A 16377-nucleotide genomic window follows, 5' to 3' on the forward strand; every position below is an offset into this window, starting at 1 on the left:
GAAGGATAAAGCATCCACTTTCCATGCTTTTTTGTGATGAGTTCTTGAGCAGAATTTCTCCAACTGAAAATTTTGGGAAGAGGCAAATAGATCTATGTCTGGGCTCCCCCATTTCTGTGTTAACATGCTGAAGATTTGTTGATCCAGTTTCCATTCATGCGGGCCCATAAGATTTCTACTTAAGGCGTCAGCGAGAGTATTTTGTTTTCCTGGCAGGAATTGAGCTTGAAGATGTATTTGGTAAGTCAAGACTGTGTTCCACAAGGCCATGGCTAGTCTGCAAAGAGGGTAGGAATGTGTACCCCCTGCTTGTTTATGGACCACATAACTGTGGTGTTGTCTGTCTTTATCAGTAGTTGTCCAGGATGAAGTAAGCCCTTGAAGGCTGTCAGAGGATTCTGAACAGCTAGCATCTCTTTCTGGTTGATATGCAGATGCATTTGGTTTGAGCTCCATTTGCCGTGAATGCATCTCCCCGCCAGGTGGGCCCCCAAGCATAGTCTGATGCATCTGTAGCTAGGGTTTGGGTGGCAGGGGGTAGAGTGAATGACAGTCTCTTGTTTTGGTGACATGTCTCTGCCCACCAAAGAAACTCCTGTTCTAAGCAGGGAATGAGAGGGATCATTGTTTCCAGACTGTGACAATGTTGACTCCATAAACGTTTTAGGTTCATAGGTTCATACTAAGCTATCTGCCCTAGGGCATTTATAAGCCTAGCCAGAGTGTGTTTGGCTTTCACCACCCATTTTAAATTAATTTTGCTATGCCCTTTTTTGAGGTTAGTTTACTGTGCCTCTGTCTAACAGTGACAGAGAAGTGATACCTGGGGTAAACCTACGATCTCCCATCCACTCACCAAGATTCCTCTTGAAGAGAGTCAATGAGGGACTCCGCCTAACCTGGTCTGGGATTTTATTCCAGAGTGAAGGGAGCCTCTGGGTTATGAATCTGTCCCTCCAGCATGGCCTATTTATTTCAGTGCTGAGGTTCAAGTCTCTCGAGCTCGTAGCTCGATGGGATTTGGATTTTCTGAGGTGCAGCATGTCCATTAATTCCGGGTTGGACATGGCTTTATACGTCAGGCACAGATTGCCTCTGAGCAGGTGGTATGCCACTGAGTAGAGCTGGAGTTTCTTTAACCGGGCAGCATATGGCATCTGTTTGAGCCCTATAATCCTCTTGGTGAGGTACTTTTGGGGTCTTTCCAGTTGCTGCAGGTGTCTGGTAAGGTACATCCCGAAAGGAGCATTGTACTCAATTATGGGTCTGATGAGGGATGAGTAAAGAGGCACGATGACCTCCCCTGATCTAGATGTGAATCCCTTCATGATTAGGTGGGCTATATAAAATGTTTTTCTAACCACTTTGGCCACGTGGTTGTCAAATGAGAGATTGCTATCAACTTGGGTCCCCAGATCCCTAATTACTTCTTCTGTACTTAATGGATTACCACCTATGTGGTAATTTGTGGGCACTTTGTTTTTTCCAAAGGGGATGACTATACACTTTTTGGTGTTTAGCTTGAGGCCATGGCTCTGGCACCATTTGTCTGTTTCTATGAGGCCCTTTTGGAGGATGCTTGTGTCGGCTGGAGAGTCGATTATGGCGACAAGTTCGCAGTCATCTGCGAACTTAGTCAGCCACAGTCCTTCCGTGTTGGCCTGTACCTCCGAGAAATATATACCGAACAAGAGAGGTCCCAAGACTGAGCCTTGTGGGATGCCACTTGTAACTGGTTTGAAGTCTGACATGGCTCCAGCAATTCTAACCATGTGGGTTCTGTCCTTGAGCCAGTTTGCAACCCATCTAGTGACATAGGGGTTTATATTTAAGCTGGTGAGCTTATCTATAATGCCCGAGTGGGGTATTGTATCGAAGGCTTTTGCGAGGTCCAGGTAGGCTGTGGTGACCACCTTCCCCTCGTCAATGGCCCTGATGACTGTTTCAAAGAAATCAACCAGGTTTAAGAGGCAGGATCTGCCCTTAACGAAGCCGAACTGGGTAGGATCCAGTGTCTGTAGGTCCCCAATATCTTTATTTATGAGGTCCATGATGATCCTTTCCATAGCTTTGCAGACTAAGCTAGTCAGGCTTATGGGGCGATAGTTTCCAGGATCTGTTGAGGCACCACCTTTGTGGAGAGGGACCACTGTTGCTGTATGCCACTCTTTGGGTACATATCCTGTAGTAAGGCCGAAATTGAACAGTAGTTTTATGTTTGGGTTTAGCTCTTCTTGGAGTTCATGTAGGACGCAGCCCAGGACACCATCTGGTCCCATTGATCCTGTGTTTTTTGCTTTGGAGAGGGCAGCTCTTACCTGAGCATCTGAGATGTCAGGGGGGCAGCCCTCTGCTGGGATAAATATTTGTCCTTTTGGTGGGGAGGGGGGGAATTTTGCGCTGAACCTGTCAGCTAGGATGTTGGCAATGTCTGTGGGTTCAGTGTATTTTTTGTCATTTTGGACTAATTCTGAGCATATCTGGGAATTCCCACCCAGGTTCCTAACATAACTAAAGAAAGCCTTGTGATTATCCTTAGTGTCCTGTGCAATTTTTCTCTCGAAGCTGGCCTTAGATGATTTTATGAGTGCCCGTAGTTTTTTGCTAATACTGATCAGAGATGCCTTCCCTTTTTAGGATTTTGCTCCATCATGTAGTAGCTTCCTCCTTCTATTGTATAGTTTGTTTATGGCTGGGGTCCACCAGACAGGACGCCTGCCTTTGGAGGATTGGGTCTTGGTTTTATTTGGGACTGCATGATCCATGCATTCCTGAAGGTGTTCATAGAATGCATTTATAAAGGATTCTGCGGTCTGGGCCATATTTTCCACAGGCCCGGGGGCTTTGAAGGATTCCACCTCAGTTTTGAGGAGTGTGAAATTTGCTTTAGAGAAGTTTTTCACTGTGGTTTTCAGGGCAGGGGGTGGAGTCGGGATGTGAATATCCAGTGAGATTAGTTTATGGTCTGATCTTACCAGTGAGGGATACACTTCTGGTCTGGAGCAAAGAGTCCCCATGTTGGTGATGATCAGGGTCCAGTATGTTTTCCCCTCTTGTGGGAGTGGTAACAAGTTGTTCCATAGCATTTGAGTTTATAAATTCTAGGAAACTTTGGGCTAGGGTGTTGGAGCTAGAGTAATGCTCCCAGTCTATGTTTGGTTAGTTGAGGTCGCCCAATATAATGGTGTTTGGCGAGACCTTCATATTTTCCAGTGTTCCAAGGAAGGCCGAGTGGGGTTCCTGGGTTTGGGAGGGTGGTCTGTAGCAGGCTATAAACTGGAAGGCAGTTTTACCCACTGTTAGTTGCACATGGATAGTCTCTGATGCTTTGTGCTGTGCCACCAACCTGGAGGTGTGGGTATCTTTAACGAATATTGATACTCCCCCTCCTTTTGTGGTACGGTCCAAGTTTTGGGGCTGAAAAGCATGGTATGAGGTATAACCTGGTAGTGCTGGGGTGCTCTCTGGAGCCTTGAACCAGGTTTCTGTTACTGCACAGATATTGATTTTCTCCATGCTAAAGAGAGTTTCGAGTGCGTGCATCTTGAGGTTTAGACTTCTGGCATTGAGTAGCATTACACAGTTTCTTATCCCTTGTGATACCTATGGAGGTGGGTTTGTCTTTTGAGCCTTGCCTAAAAAAGGCACTATGGGGGTAGCAAGAGCCTTTGCCAATATCCGAAAGCCCAGGGGTGACAGGTGCAAGCCATCCCTGGCGAAGCATCGTGGCTTGTCGAGCATGTCATCCCAGGCTGACAGGCATTGGATCCCCTTTAAATGACACCAATACTTAAGCCAATTGTTGAAATTGATCATCTTGTCTTCATATTGTGGCATCATTCTTGGTGAGGGTAAGATGCTACTCAAGGTCAGGGTCATACCGGCCTGGGCTACATGCTCAGAGAGCTCCTCATGTCTCTTTTCATGTAGTCCAGGGAGGTACGTCTCAGGTCATTCACACCAACATGGACAATGACTGAGTCATATTTGTACTTGCCTTGGAGTGACCTGAGTGCTTGTGTTATGTGGCGGATCCTAGCGCCCGACAAGCAGCTCACCGTGACCTTCTCCTGTTGTGACTGTTCGGCACACTGGCTTTGTGAGCTATGTGTTGCACACGTTTTGTTTTGGGGTAGCGGTTGCATGGGTGTCTCCTTTCGAGGTCTCTGCTGCTTGGGCAGATTTTTATTTAGAGCCTCCGAGTATGTTTTTGTGTGTTTATGTCTTTGGTTTGCTGTCGTGGTAGGTCTATGTGAGACTGGAATTGTAGCGAGTGTGATTTCCTTCTCCTCCTGACTGGTTTCGCCAGTACTGAGTTGAGAGAGATTAGTCTCCAGTATGGCTATATGGTTGCATCTCTCACATGTGTTGGAATTTGTTGGGAGGAGGAGAGGGTTGTCTGTGTACATGAGGCAGTTGTAACATTGCCTCAAGATTCCCAGATTCACCAGCTGGACCGGAGAGGAGATTGACAACTGACCTTTGGACATGCTAGAATAGTATTGGGAATTCCTTTATAATTGAAAAAAGGGCCAATGGGGAATGAGGTACTCAAGGGGAGTTTGTGAGGGTGTAGTGCTTTTAATATTTTAGTGCTGACTTATATAATTGCTTTAGTGAGCAAGTGCCAGGTAACTTAAATGCAATGTGTTTCAGGTAACTTAAATGCAAAAACGACAAACAGTAACTTTCTTTCAAGTGAAACAAGGAAATAAGTACAGTAAGCAATGCAGATACCACTAGGGATCCACAGAAGTGCTGAAAAGCCACGTTTTAGGTGGAATTAGCGTTTCAGGGAAATAACAAGCAAACAAACAAGCAGTATACAAATAAAGCTAGATTCAGCAGGTCTGGATCTAGTCTATGCTACAGCAAACAAGGTGTACCAATTTCAGTAAGAAACAGTTCAAATATGTAGGCACTATAAGCCTTTAACCAGAAATTCCCAGTTCAGAAGGGCAGAGTCCAGCCTCTCCTCCCACAAGAGTGCAGACCACAAACCTTCTTAATGTAAAATAACTGGCCTGAAACCCAAGTGCTTAAACCAGAACTAATACACCTTTAGAATAACAGACACTAAGCCCTCAATCAGCAGTTCACAACTTAGAAGGATGTAAGCTACCTGTCCTGCCACCACAGTGCAGGCCACAAACCCTCCTAATGTAAAACAACTGGTCTGAAGCCCAAGTGCTTAATCCAAAAGACTTAGAATGATAGCTACACTTTAATCAAGTTACTACCAAGCAGTAATTAATACAATTGAATACTTTAAAGAATGCCTGGATTAGTGCTAGTTATACAAACAAAGCTAGATTCAGCAGGCCTGGATCTAGTCTATGCTACAGCAAACAAGGTGTACCAATTTCAGTAAGAAGCAGTTCAAATATGCAGGCACTATAAGCCTTTAACCAGAAATTCCCAGCTCAGAAGGGCAGAGTCCAGCCTCTTCTCCCACAAGAGTGCAGACCACGAACCCTTTTAATGTAAAATAACTGGCCTGAAGCCCAAGTGCTTAAACCAGAATTAATACACTTTAGAATAACAGACACTGAGCCCTCAATCAGCAGTTCCCAACTTAGAAGGATGTAAGCTACCTGTTCTGCCACTACAGTGCAGACCACAAACCTTCTTAATGTAAAACAACTGGTGTGAAGCCCAAGTGCTTAAACTAAAAGGCTTAGAATGAGTTACACCAAGCAGTAATAAATACAATGGAGTACTTTTAAGATGACGCAAAAGCAAAGAAAGTAGGAAGAAACACAAATACAGTAAAAGCAGATTTTTTTTTTTTTTTGAGTGAGCAAATGAGATGGGCCCAGGAGTTACAGGACAGAAACAAGTGCAAATGCAGGCCTTCAAATCAGAAAGTTGAGAGAGATGGAAGACCGCCCAAAAGGCCAATAACTACAAATTCTGGGCCAGAACCACTCCTTATGTGGTAGACAGGTTACCTATTGCTTACCACTCCCACTGATAAGCTAGAAGGCTTCCCTCCAACACAGAAAGGCTTGGGGGCTCAGAAGCTTACAAATAGTCCTGGATACAGCAAATCTGTATCTGGAACACTAATTACAGGAAAGGTAGGAAACAGGCTTACAATTTTTTTTCCAGAAAAGTAGCAAAAACAGTAGTAAAAACAATTCACATGCAGTGCAAGCTGGCACACTTGAGTATGTAGCAATATTAGTCCACACAGTTTGAAAAAATGTAATTAAATTAAAAAGGACTAAAAGCAAGTGCAGAAAGGATTTGTTAGGTAGAATACGGTAAAGAGATGGGACTGGGGAGTGTCCTAGATCAAATCTACAGTGCGGCGGGCACTGCAAAAGCCACCAAATTTAAACTACTACCACAACAGGGAGGAGGGGTGGGGAAAAGTTTCAACAGAGATGTGAGGAATCAGAGTGCAAATTATAAAACCCAAAAAATATATACTGATCTCTGTATATTTGCAGAACACTAAGACAACAGATATATAAGCAACAATTTAGCTCTATAATACAGAAAATACAGAAAATACAGAAAAATATACTCAGCTCTATATATTTGCAGAAATCTTGTAAGGTTGTTCCACTTTAAATGCAGACTGCTTGAAGTTTCCTCATATGCAGTCTCGCATATGGAATTAGTAGAATGCAGGATGCCATGAACCCCAAAGTCTGCAGAATTTGTCTTGCAGATAACTGGGTTTTTGCTGCCATTTGTTTGAAGTATGTTGTTAGATGCCTTTGTTTGTCTGGCGTAAGGTAAGCCATCTGGGCAGTTGTATTCAAGCTTGCACCCAGGAATGTAATTACTTGAGAGGGTACCAGTTGTGATTTCTTTTCATTTATGGTTCTAAAACCTTAATGGCAGCAATCAAATAATTCTCTAGATTGTTGTCCTACACAAAAACACAGTGCATTGTTCAGATACATTTGATCCTACCAACATGCATTACTATTCAATGTCCAAGGTGTACCCCCCCCATAGAAGAGTAAAATGTTCTGCTATGCCCAACTGATCATAGCATAAAATGTTTTATACAGAGAGACAGACAGACACACACACAGAAACATGCATGTATACCCACACATATATATGTATATATAATACATACACATGTACCAATGTACATGCGCACAGCATACCTAAGCATGTATTCATTTTATTTCTCTCTGAGACTCCATCTTCTAGCAGAGTACCAGTCTTTGGAAGCCTGCAGCAGTTGATTGTAGTTAAGTACCGAATAACTCATAATGGGTACTTAGCAGCAACAGTTAATTGTAGGTAAGAACCCACTGTGAATTATTTCTGGTTGCATCACTTTGGAGGCAGCTGCTAATACTAGACTATTTGCATGGCTGCAAAATTCTGCAACTTAAGTTATTGGGCTACCCAATATTTGTGTCAGCACATTACATCAAGGCTTTTACTACTCATTGTGAATAGTGTAAACATTACAGAAGTACAGGCCCTTCCATTCAACTACTGCTGGCTACCTACGTATAGCATACATGCAAGGAGACCAGAGGAGGAATCTGTGAGAGAAAAATGTGAACACATGATCAGGACAGTGCCTTGCACCGAGGTATACTGTTGGGAATGAGGTACAAGAGACAGAAAAATCAAAGGTGGCTACAAAAAGTACTGCTCCCTCTGGAACATTGAATACTTTTAAAGTTTGTTCTCAAACATACTTTCTTTACAGCAGTGATAGAAGAAAGCAAGGAAAGCAACTATATGAAGACAGTCCACCAGAGAAATAGACATCAAGGTATGGCCCACAGCTGAATCTATAATGCACAATGAAGCCAGTCAACAACACTGGACAAATAAGGGAAGTAGCCAAGGCAGCTAGCCACTATGTTGACCAGGGTTCATCAGAAACAGATTTGTACTGTTAGACGTTCACTGGAAGTGAAGAGGAAGTTTAAAGATGCACCACTGACCGTTCTAGCTGTAAGTGACAGGGAACACATCTTAGATCTTGGTTGCCACACAGTGGACATTCATGTAAACTTCAGCGGATACAGCAATGTTTTGTTTTATTTTATTTATTTATTTATTTTACATTTGTTGACTGGGTGAGTCAGACTGGACACATGTTCATTTTCAGCAGAGGCCCAGGGAGAAAATTTCCACAGATTAAGAACAAACAACTATGAGATTTCTACATAGCAAGCAAGTATTCATAGGAAAACACATGATTTAACAAGATTCCATAGTTTTAAAGTTACAAAGTACAACATTCATTGGTAGTCGCAAGTTTTAACAAAATTCCATAGTTTAAGTCAGAGTAAAGTAGTATTTAGAATGTACTGGTTTCCAGTAATAATACTGACTGAGACAAATGTAAGTAAAAGGGGGTTGGGGAGTGGATGTTAGGGTTAGTTTTGTGAGATGTGGTTGGGTTTAAAGTTGGAATGTGTATAACTGCTGACTGTTGGTGTGGGTGTTCACAGGTGAGGCACTATAAGGAGGAGTCAAAATTCTTCTTGAAGGGACAGAAGTGAAAAGAAGCACGAGACTGGGTCAGAGGGTGTGTATGACATGGGTCAACCTGGTGGGTAGCAAGGGCATAGCCATGCGAGTTTTAGGTATTTTACACGTGAACGTGCATGTTTACATATTTACATAGAAACTCAACCATGTAGACCGCCACATGCACACTGTGTAACATACTGCAGTGGTTTGACTAGTGCAAAGCATTACATTATACTACTTCAAATGCAGGAGGTGACAAAGCCTGTTATGGTCAGACTCAAGTGTCTAACATTTTACTGCTTTTTTCTTCTCTCACCCTTTTGTCATCTGTCCATACCAGCTTGTATGCTTCTGTGGATTCCTTCTCCATCTCACTGATGAGATGTCTATTCCATGGGTACACAACCCTACCTGTGAAGAAGAACATTCAAATATGTAGGAAACAGCTAATCATTATATAAACTGTTGCCTATGTCTCCTCATGGCCTGTATTATTCCTGGTAATGATGACCCTTTCACCTCTTTCCTGCATGCAGACTTTATATTCTGCATCAACATCGACAGCGCGTCTGATCTCAGGTGACAGAAGCTTGAGCTCTGCCAGCCTCTGTTCATATTCTCCACACCAAGTTTATATTTTTTCAGGTACGCCTTCCTCTGAATTCATCCCAAAAGCCTGTTGCCCCTTTCCTCATACGGCCTTTAGAGCTGCAGTCAGTACTGATGCTGTTGTCCACCATCTCCTCTACTATACTGTTCTTGTCGTTTTACCCAGATTACAAAGTCTAGCTTGCACTTTGAGTAACAAGAGGGAGCAAGAGAATCATGCCTGTTTTAGTCCTACAAAAACAAGATGCTGTCTTTAGGTATGCTAAGCAAAGTAAGCTAGTGGAAATGGGAGCTGCCTTTGGGTACAATAAATTATATTGGTATGAAGGTGGACTGTGCGCATCAAGAAAAATTGGCTGCATCAGCCATGGAGACAAAACAACTAAAAGGAAAAAAATAAGAAGAATGAGTAAAACGCAATAATACTTATTTGTGTACTGACTCTAAAAATATAACCACTGCTGAGTAAACGCAATACTTACTGTGTACTGAATCTAAAAATATCACCACTGCTGAGTAAACGCAATAATACTTAGTGTACTGAATCCAAAAATATAACCACTGCTGAGTAAACGCAATAATACTTATTGTGTACTGAATCCAAAAATATAACCACTGCTGAGTAAACGCAATAACACTTATTGTGTACTGAATCCAAAAATATAACCACTGCATTTAGAAAAGTAATGAAAAGCTGATGATAAAACACAGAAATTCATCAATGATATCACAAACTTATCAACAGGTCATGTAAAGTACAAGTAAACAGTATAAGTTGCTACATTATAAACTGTGTAAATTAGCAAACAGCAGCACTGCTTATCAGTTTATTTGTATTTGATTCAAAAGTTTTATCCCAAGCATCCTTATTTTTCTAACTTAGTGATGATAAAATCAGTAACAAAACTCAAAGAACAGTTCACAAAATCAACACAGGTTAATGCCTGTGCTGTAGTAACATGCATTAAAACAACTGTGGGGTCAAGTAAGCAAACCAGTATACACAAACTGAATTATTTTACTGGGTCAATAAGTTATGCAACCACAATCATACCACACCATAACAAGTCTAAGACTAAAGTACTTACATCAATGGAACATCCAAGCAGTGATCCCCTCTCCAGTGCTTTCTTAATAATCAAAAAGAGGTCACTTGGTGGTTTCTTAAGGTCAAACCATTCGGTAACTCCTCCTGTGAAATCTTCAAAGCCTTCTGAAGTGCTTCCTCCAGACAATGCTTCATAGCTTCCATTGGCCCTGCAACAGAAGAAATTATCTTCAATGAATCCCTTAGGAAGATAACAGCCTGGAGTGACCGCTTGCTTTCAAGCAGAGTAAATATCTACCTAACAGCAGCCAAGTTCATAGGTTCATAGATTATAGGTTTACAGATATAGTACTAGGCTAACTGCCTTTGTGGACTGTGATGATGTGACATAGTGCCAGCTATGCCATAGAGAGTAGGTCAATGCATGTGTAACATATGCCAGCATAACTAGCTGGAGTTTTTTAAAGAATTTTATGTCATTTGAATATCACAATGACTTGTACAGATGATTGTGTTAAAAATGTATTGGTAAAGTTGCTTGAGTTAAAAATATATCAACTGTGAGTCTTGCTAGGCAGAAAAGAAATATACATATGTATTGGACTGTACTGTAACTGATTAAATGTATATATGTTAACAGAGGATGCTGGAAGGGAAGGGGTTTCGCTTAGCACAGCTTACCTTAAGAAAAGGAGCCTGAAATTAAATGATTGGCTTAGGCCATAAAGATCTTATCTCACAGGCCTGAATGAAGGTAAAAACTAAATGTCTTGGCTGGGATACTGTTCTTATTGTCTTTAGTGGTGAATTAATAGCTACCCTGGGGTGCCAGAGAATGGCTGGTTAGTCTCTGCAGGAAGGATGAAAGGGTTGGAATTATTTTACAGTCTCCAGATACTGGAATAAGCATTAGTAAAGTTCTAGGCGTGTATTGTGACACATTTGTACTAGATCCTGACTCTGCTTCTAGTCAGGGGGGTGGTGTGGGAACAACAGAATCAGGTGACCAGATGTGATGTCATTCTGTAGCCAGCACTGAAATTGTTTTTAGTTACGACTGAGAGATGCTACAGAAACACTCAGCACTCTGTTTTTGGGAACCTGACAAAAGACACTCATCCACTTCATCCTGCTTTGCTCTAGCTAGTAAATAGGGAATAGTAATTCTTCAGTAGGTTAAGAAAATATAATGACATTAGGTAAATATTGTTTTTCTGTATCGGAGTCTTTCCATCCGTGTTATTTTTTTGAAACTCTGATGTTTACTGTAAATAGATACTCAGTATTTTCATGTTTTCTATTTTATTTATTATTAAATATATTTATACGTTTCACTGTGGCTGGTCTTTTAGAAAATATTTTAACCCTGGAGAACACTTGCATTTACTTGGTGGCACTGTGGCGGCATGCCCTGCAAGTGTTGCCAATTGGTTATTACTACCACTTAACTATTACATTTTACTGAGAGTAATTGGATACCCTGGTAACCAGCCTTAAAATAAGTCGGCTGGTGGCAGTGAATCTACCTTATAGTCTGGGTAGCGATAGCATAACAGGTAAATTTGTGCCAGCCTTTTCCAGGTTAGGGGGTGTGTGTGTGTGTGTGTGTGTGTGTGTGTGTGTGTGTGTGTGAGAGAGAGAGAGCTACCTGAAACAGGGACACACAGCACTGATGTCTGTAGAGAAAGGTGGAGTCTTATTTGAGGCCTGGAGAGCTCCAGGATTGGAATGTGTTCCCTGAGTCCTCTTAAGGGAAATTGTACTTGGTGCAGAGAGCTGCATCTGAAATTATTGTGTATATCTATTTTTGTTTAAAGTGAATGTTCCCCACAAGTGTCAGTGGTGAGGATGGAGGATCCTTGATTGCTGGCTCAAAGGAGGGATGTCACATATTGGTGGCAGTGGTGAGGATTGAGGCTCCTTGATTACTGGCTCAGGGGAGGAAACATTTTAAGCCTAGCTAATAAACGCATATAAGAATCAAGCTATGCACATTGTACCTGTAAGGTAAACACCTTAGCCATTATACCAACCTCCCAGCCATGTTGTTAAATGTTGCTTTATTATTTGTGATATCAGACCATCACTGCCAGATCACAATAAGGAAATGGAAAGATGTCTGGTACAGACTCTAGTAAATTTATCCATAATCACCCTGATCACACTAAGGAAAAAATCACCTGCATGTTGCAGTAATCTAACTGGTTTGCTGCTGGCTGAGATGCTACTGTCACATACCATAAATAATAGGGACAAAGGACAGAACCTTGAAGCACAGACGAGTACTCAGCTGGCAGACTGAGTAAGGTTTGTCAGGTGACCATGAAACCAAAATAAATGCATGTCTTAAATCCTTCTGCCAAGTCCAATGCTCCAGTGTGAAGAATATTCGTAAGGATATATTTATGGATATATTTAAAGCCACCAAAATACAAACATATTAGTTTTCTGTATTTTTGCAGTCTTCCTTCCTGTATTGCAAGGCATTTAGAAGAAATAAAGCAAAAGCACAACTTTTGTATTATTGTACCTGGCAACAGCGTGCAATAAACAACCAAATTACAAGTAAATCCTACATTCCCTGAAAGTAAAGTCTTTTTGCTACAAACCTGACCATCAGTGATGCTAATAAGAGTTTTTTTTTTTAATATACAAAGAGTCTGGCCACAACATGACATTAACCAAATAATTTATTTACCTCTGAAATATGAAATACCCCAAGAGTCAACCATGCAGACATACCAACAAGGCATCAGGAGTTTCTATGCTTTCCAGGCATTTAAAAACAAGCTAGAGAGGATGGGAATTTCTTTTTCAGCTTCCTCTTTCCACATTTATCTTTGTGGGTGCAAGTATTAAGCGCAAGTTTTCCTCAGTCTCTAATAATGGGGTTATTTTTTATGCTGTGACTGCAGTGTGATGCAGAGGAAGTACTCTGCTAGTCTACAGCAATAACTTTTAAGTACCATACAAGGTCACAACTCTACTGTAAAAAATGCAACAGGAAAATCTAAACTGCAATTGCAGGTGTGAGAATGAAACAACTTTACATATTAGAAGCTGTAATCAGTAATATTCTATAGAACTCATTTCACTTTCCAGTGCACAACTGAATATTACATGTTTATGCTTCTCGTGATCCTTGTGGGTATGCACTTCAAATTGGATTATAATTACAAGTTTAGTGATGGCTAACAGACTAGGTGTTTTCATCCTTGTCTCGGTGTCTATGCATGCATATGGGGGAGGGGGGTCTGTAATCACTTGTAATGGTAAGTCTCTGATAGAAAAGCCTCTAGTCAACTTCAATGCTGATTTAAGCAAATGGTTTTGTGACAGGGTATATATGGAGTTCCTTAATAGGGGACAACCTCATTTATAGCCTCTGCTAAGGCCTAGAGTTTGTAGCATATTAAACACTGGACTTTCTTCTCCCTGTGAGACCCTTAAGTCCTCAAACTGGAGATACCCTGACTAACACTTCTTTCAAATGTACTTTCATACTGTTTGGGTCTACAGTGCAAAAAATGGGAGTTCTGTCTCTATTCTTATCTATGCATGTTTGACTAATGGCCTGGGACTGGAAAAGCCAGCCAGCAGGATTTAAGTGACAGAGATTAAGGTCAGTCCACTCACCCATTTAGCTGCAGATAACTGGTCATTGTTACATGACTTTCATGTATTGTGCCTTCCAATTAAAATGACTTGCTAAAATATTTGTTTGCGATAACCCTAGTGATCAGTCATAGCCATATTACCTACTGCAGAAATATTCTTTCATATAAAATATATTGTTTTTGTTCTGTAAGCAATTTGGCAAGAAAGCATACAACATGTGAACACTGCTGTGAATGACCACTAGGCTATAATGATTTTTTAAAAATATGCTTACAATTAGCTCAGTGCTTCACAACATAAATACTCCACCTGATTAAGCCTGAACTTTTATTAATGATAGCATTATGCATTCTTCCTTTGAACATACTCACTTAGCATAGGCTTTCTCCAGAAGTGCACTCCAGTACTCATTTCCTGCAGCAGAATGCACAAATAAAAGTTTTCCATCTTTCACAGGAAGCAGATCATCAATCACGACATCACACCACTCTCCAAACTGCCAAAGCTATGGAAAAGAAGCATTATAAATTATAAATATTATAAATTTAACATAAAAACTGGGTAAATTAACTTGTACAAAAATAAAATGGTTTACGTTGCTTAAAGATCATCTGACACTTCACCATTTTAGTTTCCTCCCGTCTCTAGCAACTTCAGGTAGAAAGCAAACATGCCAACTGGCAAGATGCATTTTGAACACTTTAAAGAAAAACTCAGACCAATTAAACATAGGAGACTATCAGCTGATATGACACCAAGACAACATATGATGATGACAGGAAAGCCATGAATAAATCAATACATGTTAAGTGTTGCACACAGCCCTTATGCAGTTGGCCTTCCCACACTCCTGCCAGTTCCCGTTTTTGCACTATCTAGGCATTGTTTAATAGGATGTAGCACTTCCCGAGGCCAGTCCTGGACCATCTCTTAGTCACCCTTGTTCACTTTCCCTACTCTTTCTTGCCTCCTGACAGTCTGATTGATGCATTCACTTCACATCTCTGCTGAGCCAAATCTGTTTGTGTACTCCAGACATTCTATTTCCTTCAACATTTTGGTAACACTGTCATGCTGATGTTTTACCACCTTAATCTCCCCTTTAACTCTATGGTCAGCAAATGAGTACAAGACTACTGATCTACAAATTCTTTGCTGATGTCAGACAGAATACTTTATGGATAGGGGTTACCCTCCAGACCTCATTAGCAGGATAACAAGTACTTTATTTGAAATGCCAATATGTAAAAGAAGGGAAGGCTATACCCATTATACAAGAGGGAACAAGAAAGGTTTAGCCTATGGGATTAAATACACTAATGATGTAGAGCATTTAATCAAGATTATTAAAGGAAACTGGAAGATATTGCTCTTGGACCCTTTTCTGTCCCAAATAATTGGGAAGGAACCCACATTTAGGTTTAACAACTGTTTAAATATTAAGAGGCTACTTTGTAAAGAGAAATTAGATGTCCATCCTGTTGATATAAGAGCAAATTATAAGACAGGCACTTATCCATGCAGAAAATGTTCTTTATGTAAATATATTTCTATAATTCAAAACTTTGAGATCCCAGGTATAAACATGACATTCAAACCTACCTTTTATGCTACTTGTGATACGCATAATGTCATCTACCTAGCAATCTGCAATCTATGTGATGCATACTATGTAGGGATGACATCACGCAGATTTAAGGACCGTATCTATAATCATATATATGACATAAGGAAGGACAACCTTACAAATGCCTTAGCCATGCATTGTCATGATAGACCTCAGCATAGCTTCAGCTTTTTGGTATTGCAGGTTGTGAAGCCCAATAGAAGAGAAGGGGCTCACATAGGTACTCTTGAACTGTTCGAACTTAAATGGATACTGAGGCTAAAGGCCCATGTTGAACCAGGACTCAACTCAACCGTCAGTATCCGCCCTGCTCTTCTAGGGTCTCTATAGAATGTCTTGTTAATATTCTAACAAGCCTGAGTATTGACTATCTGCATAATTGTAGGCTGGTAGACGGCTTGTTCAAAATATGCGAACTATTACTATAGTTCAATGTTTTTAGGGTCCCTATAGAATGTTTTGTTTTTGCCCTAACAAGCCTGAGTATTGACTACCTGTATAACTTCAGGCTATTAGATGGCTTGTCTGACATTTCAACTATTACCATAGTCCATTTTTACCTATCACGTTAGCTTCATTCTTTTTGGCCTACATATATATGCTTTTGATTTTATTCTATTATAAATCATTTATTTATATTCATTCTATAATATATATATATAGTTTTAATTTGTGACAATGGTTATAAATGTAGGAGTATCTAGCTGTATTTCAACCATATACATTTTTGTATTTATTTGTTAAACTCCCTGTATCTATATGATGGTGAGACTAATTATACATTTTTTAGACAGCATGAAATTAATTAATTGCAGTCCCTATTGTTTGAATAGGAATATGTAATTAGATGGTGGACAAATCCACATTTTGATATATGTTTTATTTTATTTTCTTGTTTTTATGCATCATTAATATCCTTGTTCACTGTATTTGATTTAGTTGATAACTGTCTATACGACACATATAACTCACTTGACTATGTTAGGTATCACGCAATATTTGCGTATGT

The 16377-nt window shown here is 40.5% G+C and overlaps 1 protein-coding gene across 1 annotated transcript in view; it reads right to left on the reverse strand.

Moving 5' to 3' along the window:
• CAPN1 (calpain 1) overlaps nucleotides 1-16377 on the reverse strand; it is a gene marked incomplete in the record, with an annotated part of 860468 nt that overhangs the window by 423133 nt on the left and 420958 nt on the right. The window contains 2 exon segments of the mRNA XM_044075847.1: nucleotides 10164-10332; nucleotides 14113-14246. Of these exon segments, the coding sequence (XP_043931782.1) occupies nucleotides 10164-10332; nucleotides 14113-14246 (303 nt within the window).

The sequence above is a fragment of the Protopterus annectens genome, chromosome 6.part1 (genome assembly GCF_019279795.1).
Source record: "Protopterus annectens isolate FY-2018-M chromosome 6.part1, PAN1.0, whole genome shotgun sequence".
Taxonomy (NCBI): Eukaryota; Metazoa; Chordata; order Ceratodontiformes; family Protopteridae; genus Protopterus; species Protopterus annectens.